Source organism: Cyprinodon tularosa, unplaced genomic scaffold (genome assembly GCF_016077235.1).
Source record: "Cyprinodon tularosa strain WSP-4 unplaced genomic scaffold, ASM1607723v1 ctg14, whole genome shotgun sequence".
NCBI classification, from domain to species: Eukaryota; Metazoa; Chordata; class Actinopteri; order Cyprinodontiformes; family Cyprinodontidae; genus Cyprinodon; species Cyprinodon tularosa.
In genome coordinates this window covers 214,729-236,011 of record NW_024038220.1, presented here as the reverse complement: position 1 = coordinate 236,011, position 21,283 = coordinate 214,729, and the positions used below count along the sequence as shown (strand labels likewise).

The 21,283-nt window shown below is 39.2% G+C and overlaps 1 protein-coding gene across 2 annotated transcripts in view; it reads right to left on the bottom strand.

Moving 5' to 3' along the window:
* Positions 1–21,283, bottom strand: part of axin1 (axin 1) — a 54,415-nt gene that overhangs the window by 21,068 nt on the left and 12,064 nt on the right. Inside the window, exons 2-3 of one of the 2 annotated variants that reach the window (XM_038278225.1) lie at positions 15,996–16,181; positions 5,867–6,817 (exon numbers count right to left, since the gene is read on the bottom strand). In XM_038278225.1, coding sequence (XP_038134153.1) covers positions 5,867–6,747 — 881 coding nt within the window. In that variant the 5' untranslated portion in view covers positions 6,748–6,817; positions 15,996–16,181. Of the gene's footprint in view, positions 1–5,866; positions 6,818–11,431; positions 11,589–15,995; positions 16,182–21,283 lie in introns of those variants that run through there. The other variant, XM_038278224.1, reaches the window with a different exon arrangement.

Sequence of the window (21,283 nt, the reverse complement as noted above, 5' to 3'; positions counted from 1 at the left end):
AAATGAGCCAAAAAGCAGAGACAGGACCAATTGTCAAAATTTTGGTGTCGATCATTCGATTTCATCCTGGACACTACAGAAAATGGGCTAAAAGTGTTAAAAACCGGAATTCTCCTTTAAGTAAAAAAAATATTTAAAAAATAGAAATTTTTTTCATTTTAAAATCTAAAGTGTTTTTTTAAGTAGAGAACAACAATCGTTCAGTTTGAACGTGAAACGTTAGCCTTTACATGCAAAACCCAATCAAGCACCGCAACATATTTTTGCAAAATCTTTGAACATACATTTCCCAAATATAAGAGGAACATCGTAGTTTGGTGTAAAGAAAGCAATTTAGTTTTATTATAATTTAGTTTGTTGCAAGGATTTTACAGTTTGAAGAAATAGAACATTACACCATATGCCAACCGTCAAAAGGATGTGCATGACAAGGAAGGGCTATATATACTGCATGCATCATTTAGAAAGCTGACATTGTATTACTTCTTGAGCTCTTGAGTTACTCACTGTCACTGGTAGGTGCTTCGGCCAGAGAGTAAGTGTTGGGGCCGGTAAGATTTAAGGAGGGCTGGCCCTCACACACTGGATTTAGGACCACGTTAACAGGATTTGAATGGAGACAAAGCCCCTACTTTAGCAAAGACTAAGAGTCTAATGGACCAAGAGTGACAATCTGAGGTTTGAACCAGCGACCTTATGGCCCCTCCAAGAGTCCAGTGACCTGCTCTCTACTCATTAGGCCACCAACCTCTGTACAATTCTCTATATTTTTATGGTTTTAAAATTTAATAAGCAATATTTCCACTGACAATTCCTAAAAATACCTGTACTGCACTCAAGTCATCCATCCATTTTCTAACACGCTTATCCCAAGTGGGGTCGCAAGGGGTGTCCAGGTCTGCAGCTGTCTACGGGCGAGAGGCGGGGGACACCATGGACAGGTCGCCAGTCCATCGCAGGGCAACACAGAGACAAACATCCATTCACACACACACTCACACCTAAGGGGACTTTAGAGAAGCCAATTAACCTAACAGTCATGTTTTTGGACTGTGGGAGGAAGCCGGGGAACCCGGAGAGAACCCACACATGTTCAGGGAGAACATGCAAACTCCATGCAGAAAGACCCTGGGCAGGGAATCGAACACAGAACATTCTTGCTGCAAGGCAGCAGTGCTACCCACTGTGCCACTCAAGTCATATTTTCTAAATTATTTTACTCAAAAGGAAGTCCCTTTCTCATGTATTGCTCTAAATGTTTGATGATAAAGTAGGGGCTTTAATGTCCAACAACGGTGAGTATAAAATGACTATTTTGGTGAAATGAAACCCATTTCTGGGAATAAAACTCTGAAAAGGTAAAAGTTGTACGTTTATGTACCGTATGTTAATACTGTTTATAACCTCTGCTTCTAACACCAAGCTGATAAAAAGGCTTTACATAAAAGTCAAGATTAGAATTAGATGGAATTAATTTCCTCTGTCCTTTCAGCAGATAGAATAATGAACACAAATCTAACAGAAACTAATTTCCTTTCTCATGCTGTTATACCATTTATGTGACAAAGAGTGTGCAGGTCCATCTTTAAGAAACAAAACTGCTGGAATCAGAAAAATTAAACCGTTTTCTATTTCATATACGCTCCAACTAAACATTAACACAAAACATTCTCTTTCAAGTCATTCCATTTCTCCACTCTGATCTGAAAGACTTCTTAATGTCGTCTGTAGCCACGCTCTAAAAGGGATCTGACACAACTGCTGTAAAATTTAAGTTCACAAAAAGCCCAACGGGTAATGCTGACAGGATATTTAAAAATGAAGCGTGTCATTTAATAAATCGAGCCAAACGCTTGATTGCTGAAGTAATGATGTGACAATCGATACAAAAAGCCGCTTCCCTCATATTTACTCATTTTCTTTGTTGTTTGTCATTCAATTCCTTACATGCAAACAAATGAAATGATTGAACTTGTTAGCTTTGCAGATTTTTCTTCTTTTTATTTTCCCCCGTTTTCATTTCTGCATTTCAAATACAAATTTAAACCCTGATCTCCGTAAAATTGCCTTTGGGTTAGGATTTAAAAAATCTTACTTGCATAAAACAGCATTTGCTTTTTGCAAATATCAACTTCGGAAAGCGCATGCCTATATTGGAAAACACAACAGGACAACAGTTTAGCACGAAACTGTGACTGAAATATGCAGCCATGCAATCCATGGAACATCAAATTTCCGTCCATTCATTGTATTTTAACCAAATTGTAATTGAGATTTGTTCTGCATCTGCTTCGGAGTGCAGCACTGTGCACTGTGTTTGTCACAGAGAGAGTTTTATCTGAAAGGTATCGTCTGTCCGTCAGCTGATGCGAGTTCCTGTCTCTTATAACACCGCTGGAGCTGTGGGAACGTCTCTGTAGTGTACAACTGTGACGCAACTTCAATTATATTGTTGCAGGGTCACATTGTTGTGAAATGGATAATAGCTGCTATCAAATTAGGATACTTAATGTAACAGCTTGGCTTTTTTAACAAACCACAAATGTCCTTCATGATCTGTTAAGGATGCAATTGTTTAGCATAACTAGATTTTTTTTTTTTTTTGCTCTCTTAGCTCTGATAATAGCATCATTCATCATTTCTTTCATGGTAACACGTTCACTTGCCGGAGGACTTCTTTTTAGGCAACTTTTTACTAATTTGGCAGAAACATATTGTTATGGAAAAAGATAAAGTATCTCTTACAATTACGTGTTGAAAGTGTTTGCTTGTTGTTGTTGGAATAACCTGCTGTGTTGTTATTAACACAGCATGAAATTAAGAATATCCAAAAGGTTTACTCTTTAATAAAACAATAACATCAGAGACAAAACATTGGTATCCTTGAACAACATAATCAATACTTAGATAACAGCTAAAAAACAAAACAAAAAAAACCCAAATTTGATTATGACTGAGAAATCATTTACTATTTAAGGGGTGAAGCATTATCATTGTATATGAAAAGTAAAATAAGTAATTATTGACCCTGTTTCACAAATTAAATACCTAAAGTGAAGCTGTGCCTTAAAGATCCACTAAATATTTAACTGTGAGATTCCTCAACAAGGCGTATTGATCCAGCTTAGAGTTATTCTAGCAGTTATACATTTTTTATACACACTCAATCCCTGCAGGTTTGAAAGAAAAGGTTATCTAAGCATATTTATAAAGGTACTTCTACTAATTAATAGACAAGCCCTGTATGAGTTTTTTTTTCTTTGTATTTTTGGTAATAGTATAATCTTAAATAAAGCAAAAAAAGTTCAATCTCTGTATAACTTAAAAGTTATCAAAATATAATTTAGGTGAAGCCGAAGCAAGTAACCTTGCTCTAATTAGGAAGTAACTGATTATTCATAAAAACAAGCATACTGCTAAGCACAAAATAAGGTTGATTCAAGTCAGAAACAAGTCCCCTTTCTATCAAGTAACCATAAATAAATACTATTAGTAACAGATAATATCCTTCAAAATACACATTTTCCAGAGCCAGTCCTGTTATGTCAAATCAAGCAAAGAAAAATTATGCAAAACAAAACTATTTTGTTAAAAAAAAAAACACAAGGTGCAAAAGAATAAGTCATCACAGAAGAAACATCTAAGTGAATCCTTGTTCCTCTCTGCCTAAGAATAGTAATAAATCAAGATCATGATTATTTGAAAATTAGAAAAGCATGAGTTTGAGCTAAAAAACTACAATGAACTATAACTGCTAATATGGGATTGGAGAGTCATGTACTGGAATACAGACAGGCAGTTAAGGAAACAGCAGGAGACGGTAATGCACAGGTAGTGGATTCATTATTTTATCCTCTAGAAGCTGATATAAAAAACCTCAACAAATGTTGATGCTGTTAAAATTTTCCCCAACAACCTCGCTGGTGTTCCCACGCTGAAATAATCAGGCTGAGCACAGCTAATGAATTGCTTAGGTTAACACTAGGGCTGAAACTAACAATTATTTAGCAAATCGATTCATCCGTTGATTATTTTTTTTATAATTGGTTAATAATCGGATAGCCAACGATTGTTTAAAGAAGGCTTTTTACCAAATTAAACCAGGTGAAACTCAAGCTTTTCCAGCTGAGGAGTTCTGGGTGGAGCATATTGCCAGAGAATATATATATATATATATATATATATATATATATATATATATATATATATATATATATATATATATATATATATATATATATATATATATATATATCTATCTTAAATGCACAATGTTTGTATATTTTTTCACAATCTCGGTATAATTACTGCTCTAAGTGGGTTGCTCTGTAATCGGAAGACATGTTTCTATACTGCAGTTAACAATCAATCGATTACTAAATTAGTTGACAATTATTTCAATAATCAAATAATCTGTATATAATCTGTAAGTTAAACATGTGAATGACTTACATGAACTTAGAGCCCAAAGTGATCTACAGGGTGTCCCCCCCCCTATGTAAAATGTCTGTGTTTCTGTCTTATTGGAGCGGCTGTACCAAAACTGATTTTCCCTATGGGATTAATAAAGTATTATTGAATTGAAATAGATGCCTTAAACATTCAAACAACCAAATGTTGTTCAATGTTTGTGTGGCAATATGGATAAACAATATGGAAATTAAACAATCAGGGAGTGACAGAAGATTTGAAACAATGCAAACAAACATTGCTAGTTTCAAAAACAATTTATTTTTTTTTGAGTTTTTTTAATAACTTTTTAGTGGCTCGTTTTTCTGACAGTAGGCTGACAGAAAAGAGGGGGAGAGACATGCGGTAAAGGTCACAGGCCGGATTCGAACCCGGGTCAGCCGCGTCAAGGACTAAGGCCTCCGTTCATGGGTCATGTGCACCAACCACTGCGACACCTGTATGGCATACTGCAATATTTAATGCGGAGTTTAAGATTTATGACAATTTTTTTTTGTATCAATAAGAACCTAAAAATTAATGGAATTTTAAATGCCTATGGCACTGACACAACCTTAGATAGAAAAAGTCTATTTATAACTGAATTATGTTAAACTGCTATCAGGTTGTGTACTACAGTCTGTAATTTGTGAAATCTTTGCAAAAAAAAATTTTTTTTTTTATTTCGTCTGGTGAAACAAATATTCTGTATTGTCTCATCTCATGGGCTTAATTTGCTGTCAATCCCCTTTCACCCTTTATATACTAAAACAGTTATTAATTATGTGTACATATAAAGCTCGTTCTTTGCTAGTAGTGCAGATTAGGTCTATAAAATAGTTTCTCTATACAAAAGATAATCAACTTAGAATAATATATAATACCATGGCTCACCGCATGCATAGAATCCATTAATGGTTCAACATTTAAAAACAAAAACACCTAATATTTCCAGCATAACCTAACAGCTACAAGCTTTATCTTTCAAAAAAAGGAGCTCTGTGTTGAAAGGGAAAAGAAATAAGTGGGGGTCAAGGATCAAGCAAAAATCAAATGTAAATAAAATCAGCTTGAACTCCTGCCAATCGATACCAAGCCAAGTCTTGAAAAAACCTGATTCCCAAAGTCCCCACACCCACAAAGAAAAATAATGATTTCCTGTTTCTAACTCTAAAGAGCAGCCGTGGTAACCTCCTCAACTTCCAACACATCTACCTCCTAAGGTAGAGATGCCCCACTCCTCACACCATCATCTCTGCTGTCTCTTGTGCTACACTCACAATCTGTTTTCATCTCCAACTTCACGCTGGTTTGGGGTTTCAGCTTCATTTCTAATTCAGCAGTTTGCAGGGGAAACGAGCACAGTTTGAGCTGAGGTAAAGCTTTTTTCATTCTTAAGAAGCTTGGGAGGATTTACCTGTACTCTTGGATGTCGTGGGATTTTGCACTGCCTGCGATTTGCTGTGGTACCCTCTCCAACGACATTTTGTGGGTGAGCTGGCTGCTTGGTGTCACGTCACACTCGCTCTCCTCTGGCTCTTTATCTTCATATTCATTTAAAGTCGGTAGTAATCCAGACACCCCCTTTTCATTACCAGAAACAGGGCTCTGGTCACAGCACAGCTTGGGGCTCTCTCCTTCTGTCCGTGTGTATTCCAAATATATATCAGATTTAAGGAACAGAGGATAAGTGTTTTCCTCCATCCTGAGCTGTATCTCAGTCTGAGCCTGGTCAAACATTGCAGGATCAATGTGTAGCCTAATCAAACAATCTCTGATGAAAGACTTAGTAGCTGGTTTGATTTGCCTGGAGACGATCCCATTGTTGTCCTGGATGTACTTTTTGTAGATAGCTTTCGCCAGTTTTACTTTCTTCTCCTCGTTCCCCTCGTTGGCTTCTAGCTTACGGAAGCCACTGCATGCAAACCAGAAGTCCAGCATATCTGCACAGTCTTCATTCTTGAGGAATTTTCGGAAGAGATGGATGCCATCCTGGTCATCCAGGAGGGAATGAAGAGACTCTGCCCATTTTAAGTAGGGTGGCGTCGGGGAAGCACTGCCCTCTGGCTCATAGCCCAGATCCAAGTCTGGCCGTCTGGGTGTAGCCACAGAAGCTTCACTTTTGGTGCCCTCGTTCTTGGAGGAGAAGGTGAAATTGCTGTGTTGGCGACCATCGCTGCACACCAGCTCTCCTTCCTCCCCGGGAACCGGAGGTCTGGGAGCATTCTCAGTAAAGCTGCCTCCCAAGTCTGAGATGCAGCCTCTTTGGTCGTTTATGCTCATAGTCCCGGCATCCATGAATCCTGGAGTGCCCACAGTGCACAACTGTTGGATCCAGTATTCTAGTTATGTTTCTCTGGAAAATCTCCTGCAAGGAGGGAGAAATATATCATGAGAGGCAGCTCACATGACCGGAAAGGCAGATCATCGCTAGCCTCGTCATACAAAGGCTCATTCTTAGACTAATGGTGAATCAGCAAATGATAAATTGAATTATCACACATGCATTCACAAAATTATGTATAACATGTGTGAATATACTGCTGGAGCAATAGGTTTAAATAACTTTAATTACATACTGTGAAATTTTGAAAACTGTCCTAATAAGAGCTGGTTAATAAATCAATATAATAATTTTAATATTTAATATAAATAATATCATATTTCAATAGACACAGGAACGATATCAATATAAAATACATCTGATAAAACTCCAGGGTATATAAGCAGAGGAAATAAACCACTCAACCTCTCATAAACAAACTGTAAAAGGTTGGTAGTACGGCTGACCTATTTTTAAAGGTTATATTTAAATAAGGTTAGGGTTACACTTTAAATGTGGCCTTTTTTTCTCTCGGTCATTATTTCACATAGGTTAACAAAACACTAATCAATAATCATCACAATATTTACTGTAACTTGTCTTTATGTCTACAAAAAAAAGATTTTCTTATCAGCTTTGTCATTTTTTCTTTATTTCAGCCCAAAACAAGCAAAAGAAAATATTACCAAAAATTAACATATGATGCAGAAAGAAAAAAAAGATTAAAAAAAATATATAGAAACATTTCTTCCTCACAGCCTATCCCTGCAGGGTCACAAATAAAAGCACGCAGTCATACTCTCAGGTCTGGTTGCAGGTCTGGGCTCTCTCTTCTCTGCAGGGCGTGATGGGCAGGTGCTCCTCATCACCGCTAATTAGAGCCTTTCTTAAGGAGTGGAAACCAGGAGGAGGGCATCAGTTCTTTCTCGCTTCCACCGTGGTATTTGACCGACCAATCTCTTTTCTGAGTTACCTCCAAGCCAGTTCCTAATTCCGTGTCTCTGTTTCCTTCCTAGAACCATTGAGAACCTCCAAGCCTGGACCTCCTAATCAAAGGATCGCCAGTCTGCTTTGGTCCTCCTACCTGAGCTCACCTGCCTGTCCACCTTCCAATACCATCTGCACTAGAGAAAGAACCACCAGATTCACACCAACCTCCAGAACCCCGGACACCACCCTCCCTGGGTCAAACCAAGCCTCTACCTCCATGAGTACTCTACAATTCTCATCAGTGCCAGCCTGTTTCTCACTAGTGTCCTCTTCCTTCTCAACAGAACTAGTCACAATCAGCCTGCCAGCACCAACTCTGCATACACTGCACCTTGACATTAAAACTTTTTTTTTTTTTTTATTCATTCATTTCATTGAATACAAAAAAAAAAAACAGCCTATCAAATTTTTGATATACTAAAAAATAAAAAATACACCTCCATCCATACCTACATATCCATCTGTATACATTACATACATATATACACACAGACATACTACATATGTATTTCTAAATTTTTTTTTTTAAAACAAAATGAAATGAAAGGCAGCAGAAAGAAGAAAAAAATCTTATAATATCTGCCCCTTTTTTCTCAGCTCTGAAACTAAACAGGGAAAAAAATGGTTATCTTCTGCAACAAAAACAAAGTCAGTCGTCAATCTCAACTAAACAACAATAGTATGAGCTCACTTTATACTATTTCATACTTCTTCAAGAATGCAGTCTTTAACATTCTCTTAAACATGTGTAGTGATTTGGCATTTTTAACATCATTTTGTAGTTCGTTCCACAGTTTGACTCCTTGTATCGAGGTACATCGTTCTTTCAAACTGGTTCTGAATTTGGGTTTCTTAAAAATCTGTGTCCCCTTAAGGTTATAACTGCTCTCTCTCTTTGCAAAGATTTTTTGGATGTTTGAGGGTAATGTATTTAGGTGTGCCTTATACATAACTAACAAAATATTATAATCAACTAAATCATAGAATTTTAATAACCTCAATTTACAAAACAATATATTGGATGGGTATTTGCCATGTTTTCGAGTAATAACTCTTATAGCCCTTTTTTGCAAAACAAAAACAGATTTTGTACTAGTATAACATGCCTTTCCCCATACCTCAACACAATAGACCAAGTGTGGAACAATTAATACATTATACAACATATACAGTGCATGATCGTTCAGAAAATCCCTTACTTTATAAAGCACTGCAATTGATTTGGCTATTTTTGTTCTTAAATAATTCAAGTGGGATTTCCATGTTAATCTCTCGTCAATAATCACACCCAAGAACTTCACCTCACTAACTCTACAAATCTCTACACCATCAACTTTAAATCAACTTCCTTAAAACAAATCGTCCGTCTCCGTGGTTGCCCTGATTCAGAGTCAATCTTTTCTAAACATGACACAAGATGGCTCTTTGGCACAGTGGCATGATGGACAGCCATTGCATGACAGAGCTAGACACATAGATACTCTCATTATCCGAGAAGAGTTGATGTCTGATCAGAAAATTATTTTATAACAGGTCAAGTGTCATGATGTTTAAGATGAAAAATTACTCCTTTTCTAACTGGAATGAGGGCAGTCTTGGCACTGCTGGAGGACATTGCAAATGAAAAACAATTTTTTTTGTTTGTTTTGTTTTTCAGAGTTCATACTGCCCTGCCGGCACATAATTATAAGAGTGTTATTAGCAGCTTGAATGAACCAGGGTAATTATTTAAAACTGGACTCGGCGTAACAGAAGAAAACTAGGAGGAACTCGGCTTTGCTGCTGTCAGTTCAAGTTCTTCTGTTCTTTCTAACAAGAGATTTTAGAGGGAATATCTGTTATTTTTAAGTGACGCTCTGAATTGTTTGAGATTTAAAGTACTTCACTACATTAATGTGGTGACAGTCCTTCTAATAGAAATATTGAAGACATATCCAGGTTATTACTATGCTATGGTCTACATTTGAATGATCTGCATTGAACAGTTAGTTAATTTAATGCAGCAGCTAAACGGCTGTTTTGATTTGAAGGACATTGTAGGAAAAAACGAGTAAATTTTAACAAAATCCAGTTTTTAGTCTCTGGTGTCAATTAAGCAGTCGCTGGTTTGCTATAATTCTCTACAAACACTCTTCATTGTTTGCAGACAAGGTGTCTGTTACTAAGATTATTTGAACACATAGTCTGCACCTTCCAGGTATTTATATTTATTTGCAAACCTTTTCAGGGATGAGGACTGGTCATTTCAAGCAGTCCTTGCAGCTGAGTAAATTTCCTCCAAATTAGGATTTATAAAGAAAAAGAGTTGGTTGTTTATACCTACAGCCAGTTTCAACAGTTTATATGCTGAGCTAAAAAAAAAAAAAAAAAAAAAAAGCTGCCTTACAATCTATACGGTTAGAAAAAAAACGTCAAATTGACTTTGAATGACAGGTTACTACATTGATCCTCATTCCATGTGGTGATTTTAATTAAACATCCAGGCTAGAGCTTAATGGTAAATTCATCTGCAGAGCTGCATGCTGGAAATTATTTTAGAGAACACATTTTTCAAGGACATATTTGCCTCCTCATGGAGCAATCCTGACTGGAGCTTGAGCAGCTTATGGCTAAGCTTCTGCGATACAGCCTCTCTATTTAATTTAAGGTTTAATGTAGCCACGGCTGACTGGATAAATTCACACATCCATGCTGAAGCCACTATTTCCTGACAGTTTGCTGGCAGATCCAAAACATGGAGGAAAAAAAACAACTTGACACTTAACCTTGTCTTCATCTCACATTTCCCTGTAATTTACTTCCCTATTTATAGCTCTGAGCACTTGTTGACTCAGATAGGACTAAAAAAAAAAAAAAGGATGATTATTAAGATTTTGTGAAGGCAAGAACATTGAGTCTCTGGATATGATTCTAGGAGAAGTGTTGCTTTCTTGGTTGCCAGCACCCTTGCCTTTAGGGCACACCCACTCTATGTCTAATCCAATACATACAAAAATCATTTATCTTGATTGAACAAAAGACAAAACTGGCTGCTCTGCAATCAGCTGCTGCTGAAACCTAAAGTCCAGCTTTTGCAAGGCCAGATGTGCAGGAATGACCAATCCTAATCCTACTGGGTGTGCATAACAGCTGGAGGTGCAGGTTGATGGATCCATCACCTATATCACATCAAGCTGGAGCTCCAGGCTTGAACGGCTACGATTACAGGTGCAGGTGTCCTTTTACACCATTTACACTGATTGAAACCTGAGGCGAGCACGGCAAATGTCATTTGGCTCCTAAACTGTATCTTGAGGTGAGCGTCTCATCACGTCTTGGCCAGGAGCAGCAGCGGAGGATGGGGGAGGGGAGCCACAAACAAACTCCATACAATCAGAGAGAGAGTGAGAGAGTGAGAGAGAGAGCCAGGCCTATCAGCAGCCCACCGACAAGTGCAACAACTTTGTCACACTATTAATATCTGCGCTGTGACCGCAAACAGCAGCCAAACTGAGCGCACAACGCGCAACGCGCAACTGCCCCGCACGCAGATAAAAAGGGAGGAAAAAAAGCAAACCGGGAATCCCACGATTATATTGCAGGCTGCAAAGCGATGGGTCTATTTCCATCTACTAGCGCAGTGTCTCATTCCTGATCGCAGCACAGAGAGAAAAGTGACAGATACTTCACCGCTTCAGATCCTTCGGCCGCTTGTGTGCGCATCGGGCAGCTGGAGCGACACCAGTGGCTGCGGACAGCGTCATGGTTGGGACGCGCAGGACTTTACCAACAACAAAGAGGACAGTCCGCTCTCCTCTCCATGGCTGTCTGAGTGTCTGTGCGGAGCTGAGGCTGAACAGCAGAGGATGCACAGCGCCGCGCCTGTTCGCTGCACAAACTGCCTCTCATTGTGGCACACTTTCCTCCCCTCTCTCTCTTTGCCCTTTTCCACTATTCTTCAAATGATCCTGCCTAACCCTTTCAGAATGGATCAACTGAAGATGGCATGGGTAAATTCGCATTTATTAAAACACCAATTCCTTGTATTTTAAAAAGTAGTAAGCCTAACCTAGAAATGAGTGTAGTTTTAATTCAAACTACTTAAATTTGGACCCAAAATTATAGAAAATTCCTCTAAAATAAACAAGCTTTTATCAGAAGTACCTTCTGGCTCTAGAGATTGTAATTGTGAAGGTATTTTGGTTTAAATTAAGATAAAAATCTTAGTTTGTTTTTATTTTTTATCAAATATTAGATCCAGACCTCCTGTAGAACAGAGGCGTAGCCAGAAAGTGGATAGGCACTGGAACCTCAGGGTCAATATACACTGTTCAAACAGGAACAAGCACAAGGTCCATATTTCTAAATAAAGACAAACTATAGTTTCCTACAGCTTTTGCTAACAAACAGATGCATATATTTAAACATTTGTCTAGATAAAAGGTATATTGAATAAAATTCTTTCAGGTTTGAGTTGGAGTGAACATCTTTTCCATCGTCATTACTTACCTACTTTTATCGACATCATTCTGCAATAAATTGATATTTACAAGTACTAATATCTACATAAATTAGTAATTTAATAGGTGTTTATTTAAAAAAGTTATTTACAGTATCTATGATTTCACTGAAGACTCTTAGACGACTTTCAGAGACACATAATTTTCCTCTTTACGGTATATAACACAAAATCTAGTTCTGAAAGAGCATGAATTCTGTAATAATCATCTCTAATATTGGTATATTAACCCTGTAATGCCAAATGTATCATATTTGATACATACGGTTTCTGAAATGTTTTGCATCTGACACCTTCGCATAATTTAATGGTAAAAACTTTGCTCAAAATCCTATTGTACACAATCAGATATACCTGATAACAGAGGGCAGAAGACTACACAAAAAATAATCTTGACTTATTGCATAGTAATAAATTATTAATATCAAAAATGTATTTCTGTTTTTTCGTTTTACATATTTTGTTAAAAGGCCAAATAAGGACTTCAAACCAAAAAAAAGTAATTTTCGGTTTTGTTTTATTCTTGGATCTGGCTTTAAAGGGTTAATGTGCATAATTAACCACAGTGTTTTTGTTGTCAAGTAATTGTTAATATATATAAAATTAAAATCTTTTGAAAATTCTACTTGAGAGGAAAAAAATGGTAGCCACAGGGGTGGCCAATGATTGGTTAGCTAGATGACCCCCCCATCTAGCTCCGCCCCTGCTTATACACAAATCTGTGCAACCAGTTAAGCTTTGGTAGACTACATTAAAACACAAACCATCATTATTAAATAAATTAAGCAATACCTTTAGAACATCTTAAGGTACATTAGGCACAGTTTGGCCAAAATCAACCCCAAGCCCCAGTTATGTTATTAACATGATTTTTACCTATATAATAATAACTGAATGAAAAAAAAAAATCCAACTATAGCTAAAATAAAGGCAGTGTCAAAATTATGGGGCTGCATCATTAAAAAGGATTCAGCAGAGTGGACTGAACAGAGATTGTGCAGAGATTCAGGCATCGTCTCTGAGAGACAAGGGAGAGGAGATCTCATGCTGGTGGGGAGCTGGTAGCCGTAGCCCTTTGAAAATGAAGTAAATCCTTAATAATCTAAGCAGATATCTGAGTTGTATAAAACCACTTTCTCAAAACACATTGGAAGTTTATTTTGGTGACAAAGTGTTATACATATTTTCAGTGTTGTCTGCCGTTTGCTTCAACCTACCGTACTATAAATCATTGGATAGTGTGAGCAATGAGTTATCCACCACAGCCATCCTTTAAATATTAAAAAAAGGACATATTTGTTTACCACATGCAGTGGTGAATTGTTACCAGAAGGGTCAGGGCTTTTTTCTTGGGGTCAAAAAAACAAAAGAACTTCAAACACAAAATAAGAATCCAGGGAAGAGCACATGCTTTAGGATATTGAGTGAGCCACAAATCCAAGGTTACAGACCCTGATCTAACAGATGAATGCTGTGATTCTATCATAAATCAAGTGAAGCTTTAAGTTTTGCTATAATTTCCAGATAATTGTCAAAGTACATTGTAAAGATGAAATATAAAATTGGTCCATCCATCAATCCATTTTCCGTCACGCTTATCCCTGCTAGGGTCGCAAGGGGTGTTGGTGCCAATCTCCAGCTGTCGCCAGTCCATCGCAGGGCAACACAGAGAAAAACAGGACAAACAACCATTCATGCACACAATCACACCTAAGGAAAATATAGAGAAGCCAATTAACTTAACAGTAATGTTTTTGGACTGTGGGAGGAAGCCAGAGTACCCAGAGAGAACCCATGCATGCACAGGGAGAGCATGCAAACTTCATGAAAAAAGAGCCCGGGCTGGGAATCGAACCCGCAACATTCTTGCTGCAAGGCAGCAGTGCTACTCGTGTTACGTTCAGACCGCACGCACTAGAGGCAGAAAAACAGCTTTTTTACATGCAAAGTCGATAGTTGACACCCATCAAGGTGCAGCAAAAAGATCCTGCAGCAGGAAAGCAGCAGCAACTGGAGTTGGAAAAATGTAACTTTTGCTGCTTGACGCAACATACCAACCAATCAGAGAAGCTGATCTGGGAGGTGGCAGTGAGAGAGACACAGCACTGCTGATGCAGAGCGCTATGATCACTGATCATCAATGTTGAGGGAAACTAGAATCCCAGCAGCATAAATGCAAAGAAATCACAAATTTCAAAATATGTTTTTTACAAAACAGGTTGAGCAGCAGTTTGTTTTAGAGGTATTTAAGACAATCTTCATTCCAGCCACAGGCTGCACAAAATTACTTCACAGATTATATCTTTCAAAGATGCTTTGATCCCTTTGTTCATCTTCCTATGTTGGTATTCTCTTTTCCTGTTATGTTGTGCAATCAAGCTGCCATTGTCACACATCTCACAACAAGGAAGCATTTCTTTAGAAACTTGTGATGTCATTCAAAAAGTGTCAAATCAGAGGAGTCTTTTAACTTCAAAAGAACAAAGGATTTCATGTTTATGTTGCAATCTGTTATCAGTTATAAATCAGGCCACCAAAGAGGCTGAAAAATGCAGGATTAAAAGCCTCCTGTATGCAAACCATAAGTTAATATACACAGTTATTTTTGTTTAATCCTGTTAATGTGTCACTAGCATCAAGGCAACTTTTTTTGTTTGCAGCTCATCTTCAGTAAAAAATAATGTAATGGCAGTGTCAAATGTAATGTAATATATAATATACTAGTTTGATCTTTTATGTCTGAAAAGATGCCAATTTTTTTTTTTTTTTTTTTTGATAAAAACACAAAGTAACAAATTTATTTTGTAATCATATCCCAGTTCAAACAGCTATCTTAACATTTTGGAATAATCTTACAGAACTAAAATAATTGGCTTAAAAAATAGCACCTTTAACAAGCAGGAAAAATATGATCAAAGTCTAGTTTAGTGATTTTCAATGTGTCTGAGTCTCTTTAGAAGCACTTGATCCTGCCATCATTGTGACAACTTTGTAATACAAAGACCAAAAGAGCAACGGCAGGACAAGTCTTTTCTGTTCTTTGATATCAGGAAGTCAAGCTAAGCTCTCAAATCTTTTTACTGAATCGAAAATGAAAGGCTGATGGAACATCACAAAAACATAAAGATGTCTCAGATCACATTCTTCTATGGAATGAATTAAAACCAGCAACATGAACAGGAAACACCTGGAAACAGATTACAGTGAGACCTAGACTTAAAATATTTATACAATCAGAAATAGTGATTTGTGCTGCACTGATACAGATACCAGTATCGGTTGAGGCCCTGATACTGCACTAAAAAGGTGGTATTCTTGTGGACTCCCTTTGTATTAATCTTTTTCCTGCTTCACAAAGGTAGGCGGCAGCTTGACAAAGCAATTATTTTACATCCAAGTAGTATGCAGTTCTTCATATATATTCACACACATCAATTTCAAACAGAAGGTATCGGTATCGGCCAATACTGCACAGCCAGGTATCGGGGCCAAAAAATGGCATCTGCGCATAACTAATAGTAATGTTACTAATAGTAACTTTTTGAAAAGTTGAACCATCTGACTGGTTTAAAAAAGATAAAGAAATAAGGTAGAATCTCCAGCGTTAAACCGTACTATTTACTTCAAAGATATATACTAAAAAAGAAAAAGTGTTAAATGAGTATGACTCTGCTTTAAGTTTGCAATATGATGATGGGGAAAATGCTGATTTGAGTGTAAATCAATGATTTTTACCTTAGGTTTGATTGTCATCCTCATGTATCCATCACGTCTGAATCCTTTCAATGTCGATTCCATTTTAAGATGATTTAATGCACTATACTGCAGTAATAATAAAGCCAGTCTAATTTCCCAGCATTGGAAAGGTCTGACTGGAGCAGAATATTTCTGTATTACTTTATATGTGCAGTCCAATTCTTCCTGTAAGATAAAAAAAAAAACACAATCTAAATTCAGTTCACACAAGCCAACATTTAATGTTTTCACATTACCTATAGAGCAAACCCTGAATTACAGAAAAATGGATAAAGTAGTATGCTGCCCCCTGCTGATCTAAAGCTTTAACAACAACAGTGGCTCCGGATGAAAGAGTTTGCAACTCAGTTCAAAGCCCAGCGCCAGCTTTCAATGTCATTGTGTCCTTGGGCAAAACACTTCACCCACATTACCTATTGATGGTGCAATGAGGCCTTGATTCTGTCGGTGAGCCCCCCAATTTAGCTATAATTAACTCACCACCAACAGTGTGTTAGTGTGTGCATGATTGGGTGAATTACTGAATGTAAGGTAAAGCACTTTGGTGTCTATATAAGTACAGGCCATTTAAAATTTGCAGGCAATTTAGTTCTTACAAGATACATAAATAAAACATGTCACAGGTTGCATTCTTCACAAAAACAAAAGAACAAATAACTGTTGTTTCCCATCTAAATATACAGAAAGACCGAAATCTAGATATACAGGGCTTTAATTGCCACGAAGCATATTTCTATATATATATATATATATATATATATATATATATATATATAGAGAGAGAGAGAGAGAGAGAGAGATACCTCAAGAATAACACTGATCAAGGGTGTAACTTTGTGATGAAAGTTGGTGGGGACACTCTTAGGATGGGGGCTGATGGACCCACAGTTACTTGACACAAATGCTTTCAATAGGGTTTGTATTTTCCAAAAATGAGCTCAAACATGTATTTATTGAATGCTTTCCTATTGTTGAGATCACGAAAGGACCAAAATGTATTGATATTTATATTTATAGGTAGTTAGATATTAATGTATAAAAAAGGATGAACAACAGCCGATTACAATGCCAACAGCAATACATCATAACTCCCTAGTATGTACACTATTTAAGTTTCATTCATCCATCCATCAATCCATCCAGAAAAATATGGATTTTTTTCCCTTTCAGCTACATTTGTGAATATCCTCCTTTAAAAGCAACAAAATAAAATGTTGAAATTTGTCCCACATATTGCCAAATCTATGTATTGATATTATGGGTTGGTACATGTCCACACCAGTCCTTCAGAAAGTTACGCCTGTGACACTGATCAATTATCTTGCTTAGTTTAAATCTATATACATTGTTTAGAATTGCAATGCAAGTTAAAATGATTTATCGGTAGATGTTTAATTAAATAGTTTACAAGCATATGGGGGTTTATTTGGTATGTTTCTGTGCTAAAAAACCTAGAAACATCAGTTTTTTAACACATGATTTATAATAAGTAGGAATGTAGTAGTCAAAGAGAAGGTGTTAAGATTCAGACTGAGGACCCAGAAACAACCAGAACACAACAGGAAATAACTTTAAAAGATTTATTGAGGGAATAATGCAGGTTTTTCAGGATCAGAGGAGCCAAAGCCTCTGGAGGGGAGAGAACAAGTTAGTGGCTGAAATAGATGATTTTAGGTTCAGACTGATAAGCCACTAACCTTTCTTAATATCCAGGTGGGGTGTCTTGGTTCCAGAGAACTTTGGTTGCTTGACAGAATTCTCACTGAGGCTTGGCAGAGTATCTTGGTCAAAGGAGGTCCAGGATCAGAGCCAGGTGATCAGATTTTCAGAGAATCCAAAACAGAATCCAGGGACAAGGTCAGGGCACAGAAACAGGTCAGGGATCCAGGCGGCACAAAAAACAGATCCAACAAGGGCTAGGCAGGCTCAAAAAATCAGGAGGCAGAAAAAGGTCAGGATCAGGTAGACAGACAGAAAAATGCTGGATGCTTACTAGCCAAGGCTTTCAGGCAATCTGGCACTGTCAACTAGAGAGAGGCCTGCTTAAGAAGGCTGGCAAACAGGTGAGAGGAATCAGTGGCAATTAGGCTGAGCAGAGGCAGCACAGAGCAGAAGGGGGAGGGGAATGAAAATACTAGTTGACAGGCCAGAAACATAACAGTACCCCTCCCTCAAGGTCCGGCTCCCGACGGACCTCGAGGTTGATCCGGGTGCAGACGATGGAACTCCCGGATGAGGGACTTGTCAATGATGAATCTTGCTGGAATCCATGATCGTTCTTCTGGTCCGTATCCCTCCCAATCCACCAGGTAATGGACCCCACGACCCCTCCTCCTGGAACGGAGGATACGTCGTACGGTGTAGATGGGATCCCCATCAAGGAACCGGGTGGGTGGAGGGGGCCTGGAGGAGGGCTCAAAACGAGACCCAACATAAGGCTTGACCCAGGACACATGGAAGGTGGGATGGATCTTCATGGAGTGAGGCAACTGTAACCGGAGGGCCACTGGGTTCACCACCTTAGAAATGGGAAAGGGGCCGACAAAGCGGGGTGCCAACTTACGACATTCCATTCGGAGTGGGAGGTCCTTGGTGGACAGCCAGACCCTTTGACCAACTTGATAGACAGGGGCTGGGACACGATGACGGTTGGCTGTTCTGGACTGGACCTCTGACATCCTGATTAAGGTCTGTCTAGCTCTCCTCCAGATCCGTTGGCACCTCAAGGCAGCAGTGTGGGCAGAAGGGACCATCGCCTCCCTCTCCTGGATCGAGAAAACTGGTGGCTGGAAACCATAGACAACATAGAATGGTGAGAGGCCAGTGGTACTTGAGGGAAGAGAATTCATAGAGTGTTCAACCCATGACAGACTCTGGGACCACTTTGACGGATCCAACCCACACAGGACACGGAGCTTGGTTTCCATCTCTTGGTTTGCCCTCTCAGTTTGACCATCTGTTTGTGGGTGGAAGCCGGAGGACAGGCTGATGGAGATGCCCAACAGAGAGCAGAACTCTCTCCAGAAACGAGAGACAAATTGGGGACCTCGATCCGACACAATATTGGAGGGGAGCCCATGTAAGCGGAACACCTCCCTGGCCAAGATCTCTCCCATCTCCTTGGCTGAGGGGAGTTTCTTCAGGGGGATGAGATGGACCATCTTAGAAAAACTGTCAACAACAGTAAGAATGACAGTAAACCCATTAGAGGGAGGCAACCCAGTAACAAAGTCCATTGAGAGATGGGACCAAGGACGTGGTGGGATAGGGAGTGGGCGCAACAGTCCAGAAGGGGGACGCCGAGACGGCTTGACCTGGCAACACAGAGAGCAGGATGAGACAAAGTCCTTGACATCTTTGATCAGAGATGGCCACCAGAACTGCGTTTGAACCAATTTCAGAGTCTTGACGATACCAGGATGGCAATATAGGCGGGAGTTGTGACAGAACTTTATCACCTTGTCCACCAGGTTCTCGGGAACAAAGCGTCGATCCCTGGGACATGACTTAGGGGTAGGAAGACTTCGGTTGGCTTCTCTAACTTCTCTCTCCAACTCCAATCTGGTGGCTGCTAGTCGAACTGACTCAGGAAGAATAAAATCTGTGGGACCACTGACCTCAGATTTGGAACTCTCCTCAATCCTGGAAAGGGCATCTGGTTTTACGTTCTTTGTCCCGGGCCTGTAAGATAAGGAAAAATTGAAACGGCCAAAAAATAGAGCCCACCTAGCTTGTCTAGGATTTAGCCGTTTAGCAGATTTCAGGTACTCCAGGTTTTTATGATCAGTCCAGACAATGAACGGGTCCTTTGCCCCCTCCAACCAGTGTCGCCACTCCTCAAGGGCCAGTTTTATGGCTAGCAGTTCTCGATCCCCAATATCATAGTTTCGTTCAGCGCAGGACAAAGATCTGGAGAAATAAGCACAGGGGTGAAGCCGATTGTCGGAAGCACGTTGGCTGAGAATTGCACCTACCCCAGTGCTTGAAGCATCAACTTCAACAATGAACTGCCTTTGAGGATCAGGGGACCGGAGAACGGGGGCTGTAGAAAACAGAGTCTTGAGACGAGAGAAGGCCTTCTCAGCCTGCTCATTCCAGGAGAACTTGATCTTCACAGACGTCAGGGCATGAAGAGGAGCAGCAATCTTGCTGTAATCACGAATAAAACGGCGGTAAAAATTGGCAAAACCAAGGAACCTTTGCAACTGTTTACGATCTGAGGGAGTAGGCCATTCAGAAACAGCAGAAACCTTGGAAGGGTCCATTATCACTTTATTTGGAGAGATAATGAAACCAAGAAAAGAGGTGTGGGTAGTGTGAAACTCACATTTCTCAGCCTTCACAAACAGATGATTCTGGAGGAGGCGAAGGAGAACAGCTCTGACGTGGCGATGGTGTGACTCCAAGTCTGGTGAATAAATGAGAATATCATCCAGGTATACAAAAACAAATTGTCCCACCATGTCGCGAAGAACATCGTTAACCAAGGCCTGGAAGACTGCAGGAGCATTAGTTAAGCCAAAAGGCATGACAAGGTATTCATAATGACCAGTGGGGGTGTTAAACGCCGTCTTCCACTCATCTCCTTCTCGGACACGGACAAGATGGTAAGCATTTCTCAGATCTAGTTTTGTAAAGATCTTAGCACCTTGAATCTGATCAAATGCAGAGTCCATTAAGGGAAGAGGGTACCGGTTCTTGACAGTAATATCATTAAGACCCCGATAGTCTATGCATGGTCGTAAAGATCCGTCCTTCTTGCCCACAAAGAAAAAACCAGCTCCGGCTGGGGAGGAGGAGGGACGGATAACACCTGCCTTAAGTGACTCCTCTACATAATTCTTCATGGCCTGGTGCTCAGGGGCAGACAAAGAATAAAGGCGCCCCCTAGGGGGGGGATGTTCCAGGTAACAAATCAATGGCACAATCATAGGGCCTGTGAGGAGGGAGAGCAGTGGCTCGAGATTTATTGAAAACCTCCTTTAAATCATGATAGACTTGGGGAACCTTGGAAAGGTCAGGATAGGTCTCGTCAATCTTGTTAATGGGAGTGGAGAGGGTAAAAGCAGAAGACAAACATGAGGCAGAACAAGAACTTGACCAGCCTAAAATCTCCTTAGCCCTCCAGTCAATATGGGGGTTATGCTTCCATAGCAATGAAGCTCCCAAAATGACAGGAATGGAAGGAGACTTGATGACTAGGAAGGAAATCTCTTCCTTGTGGTTACCTCCAAGAGCCAGGCCAACCTTCTCTGTCATCAGATGCG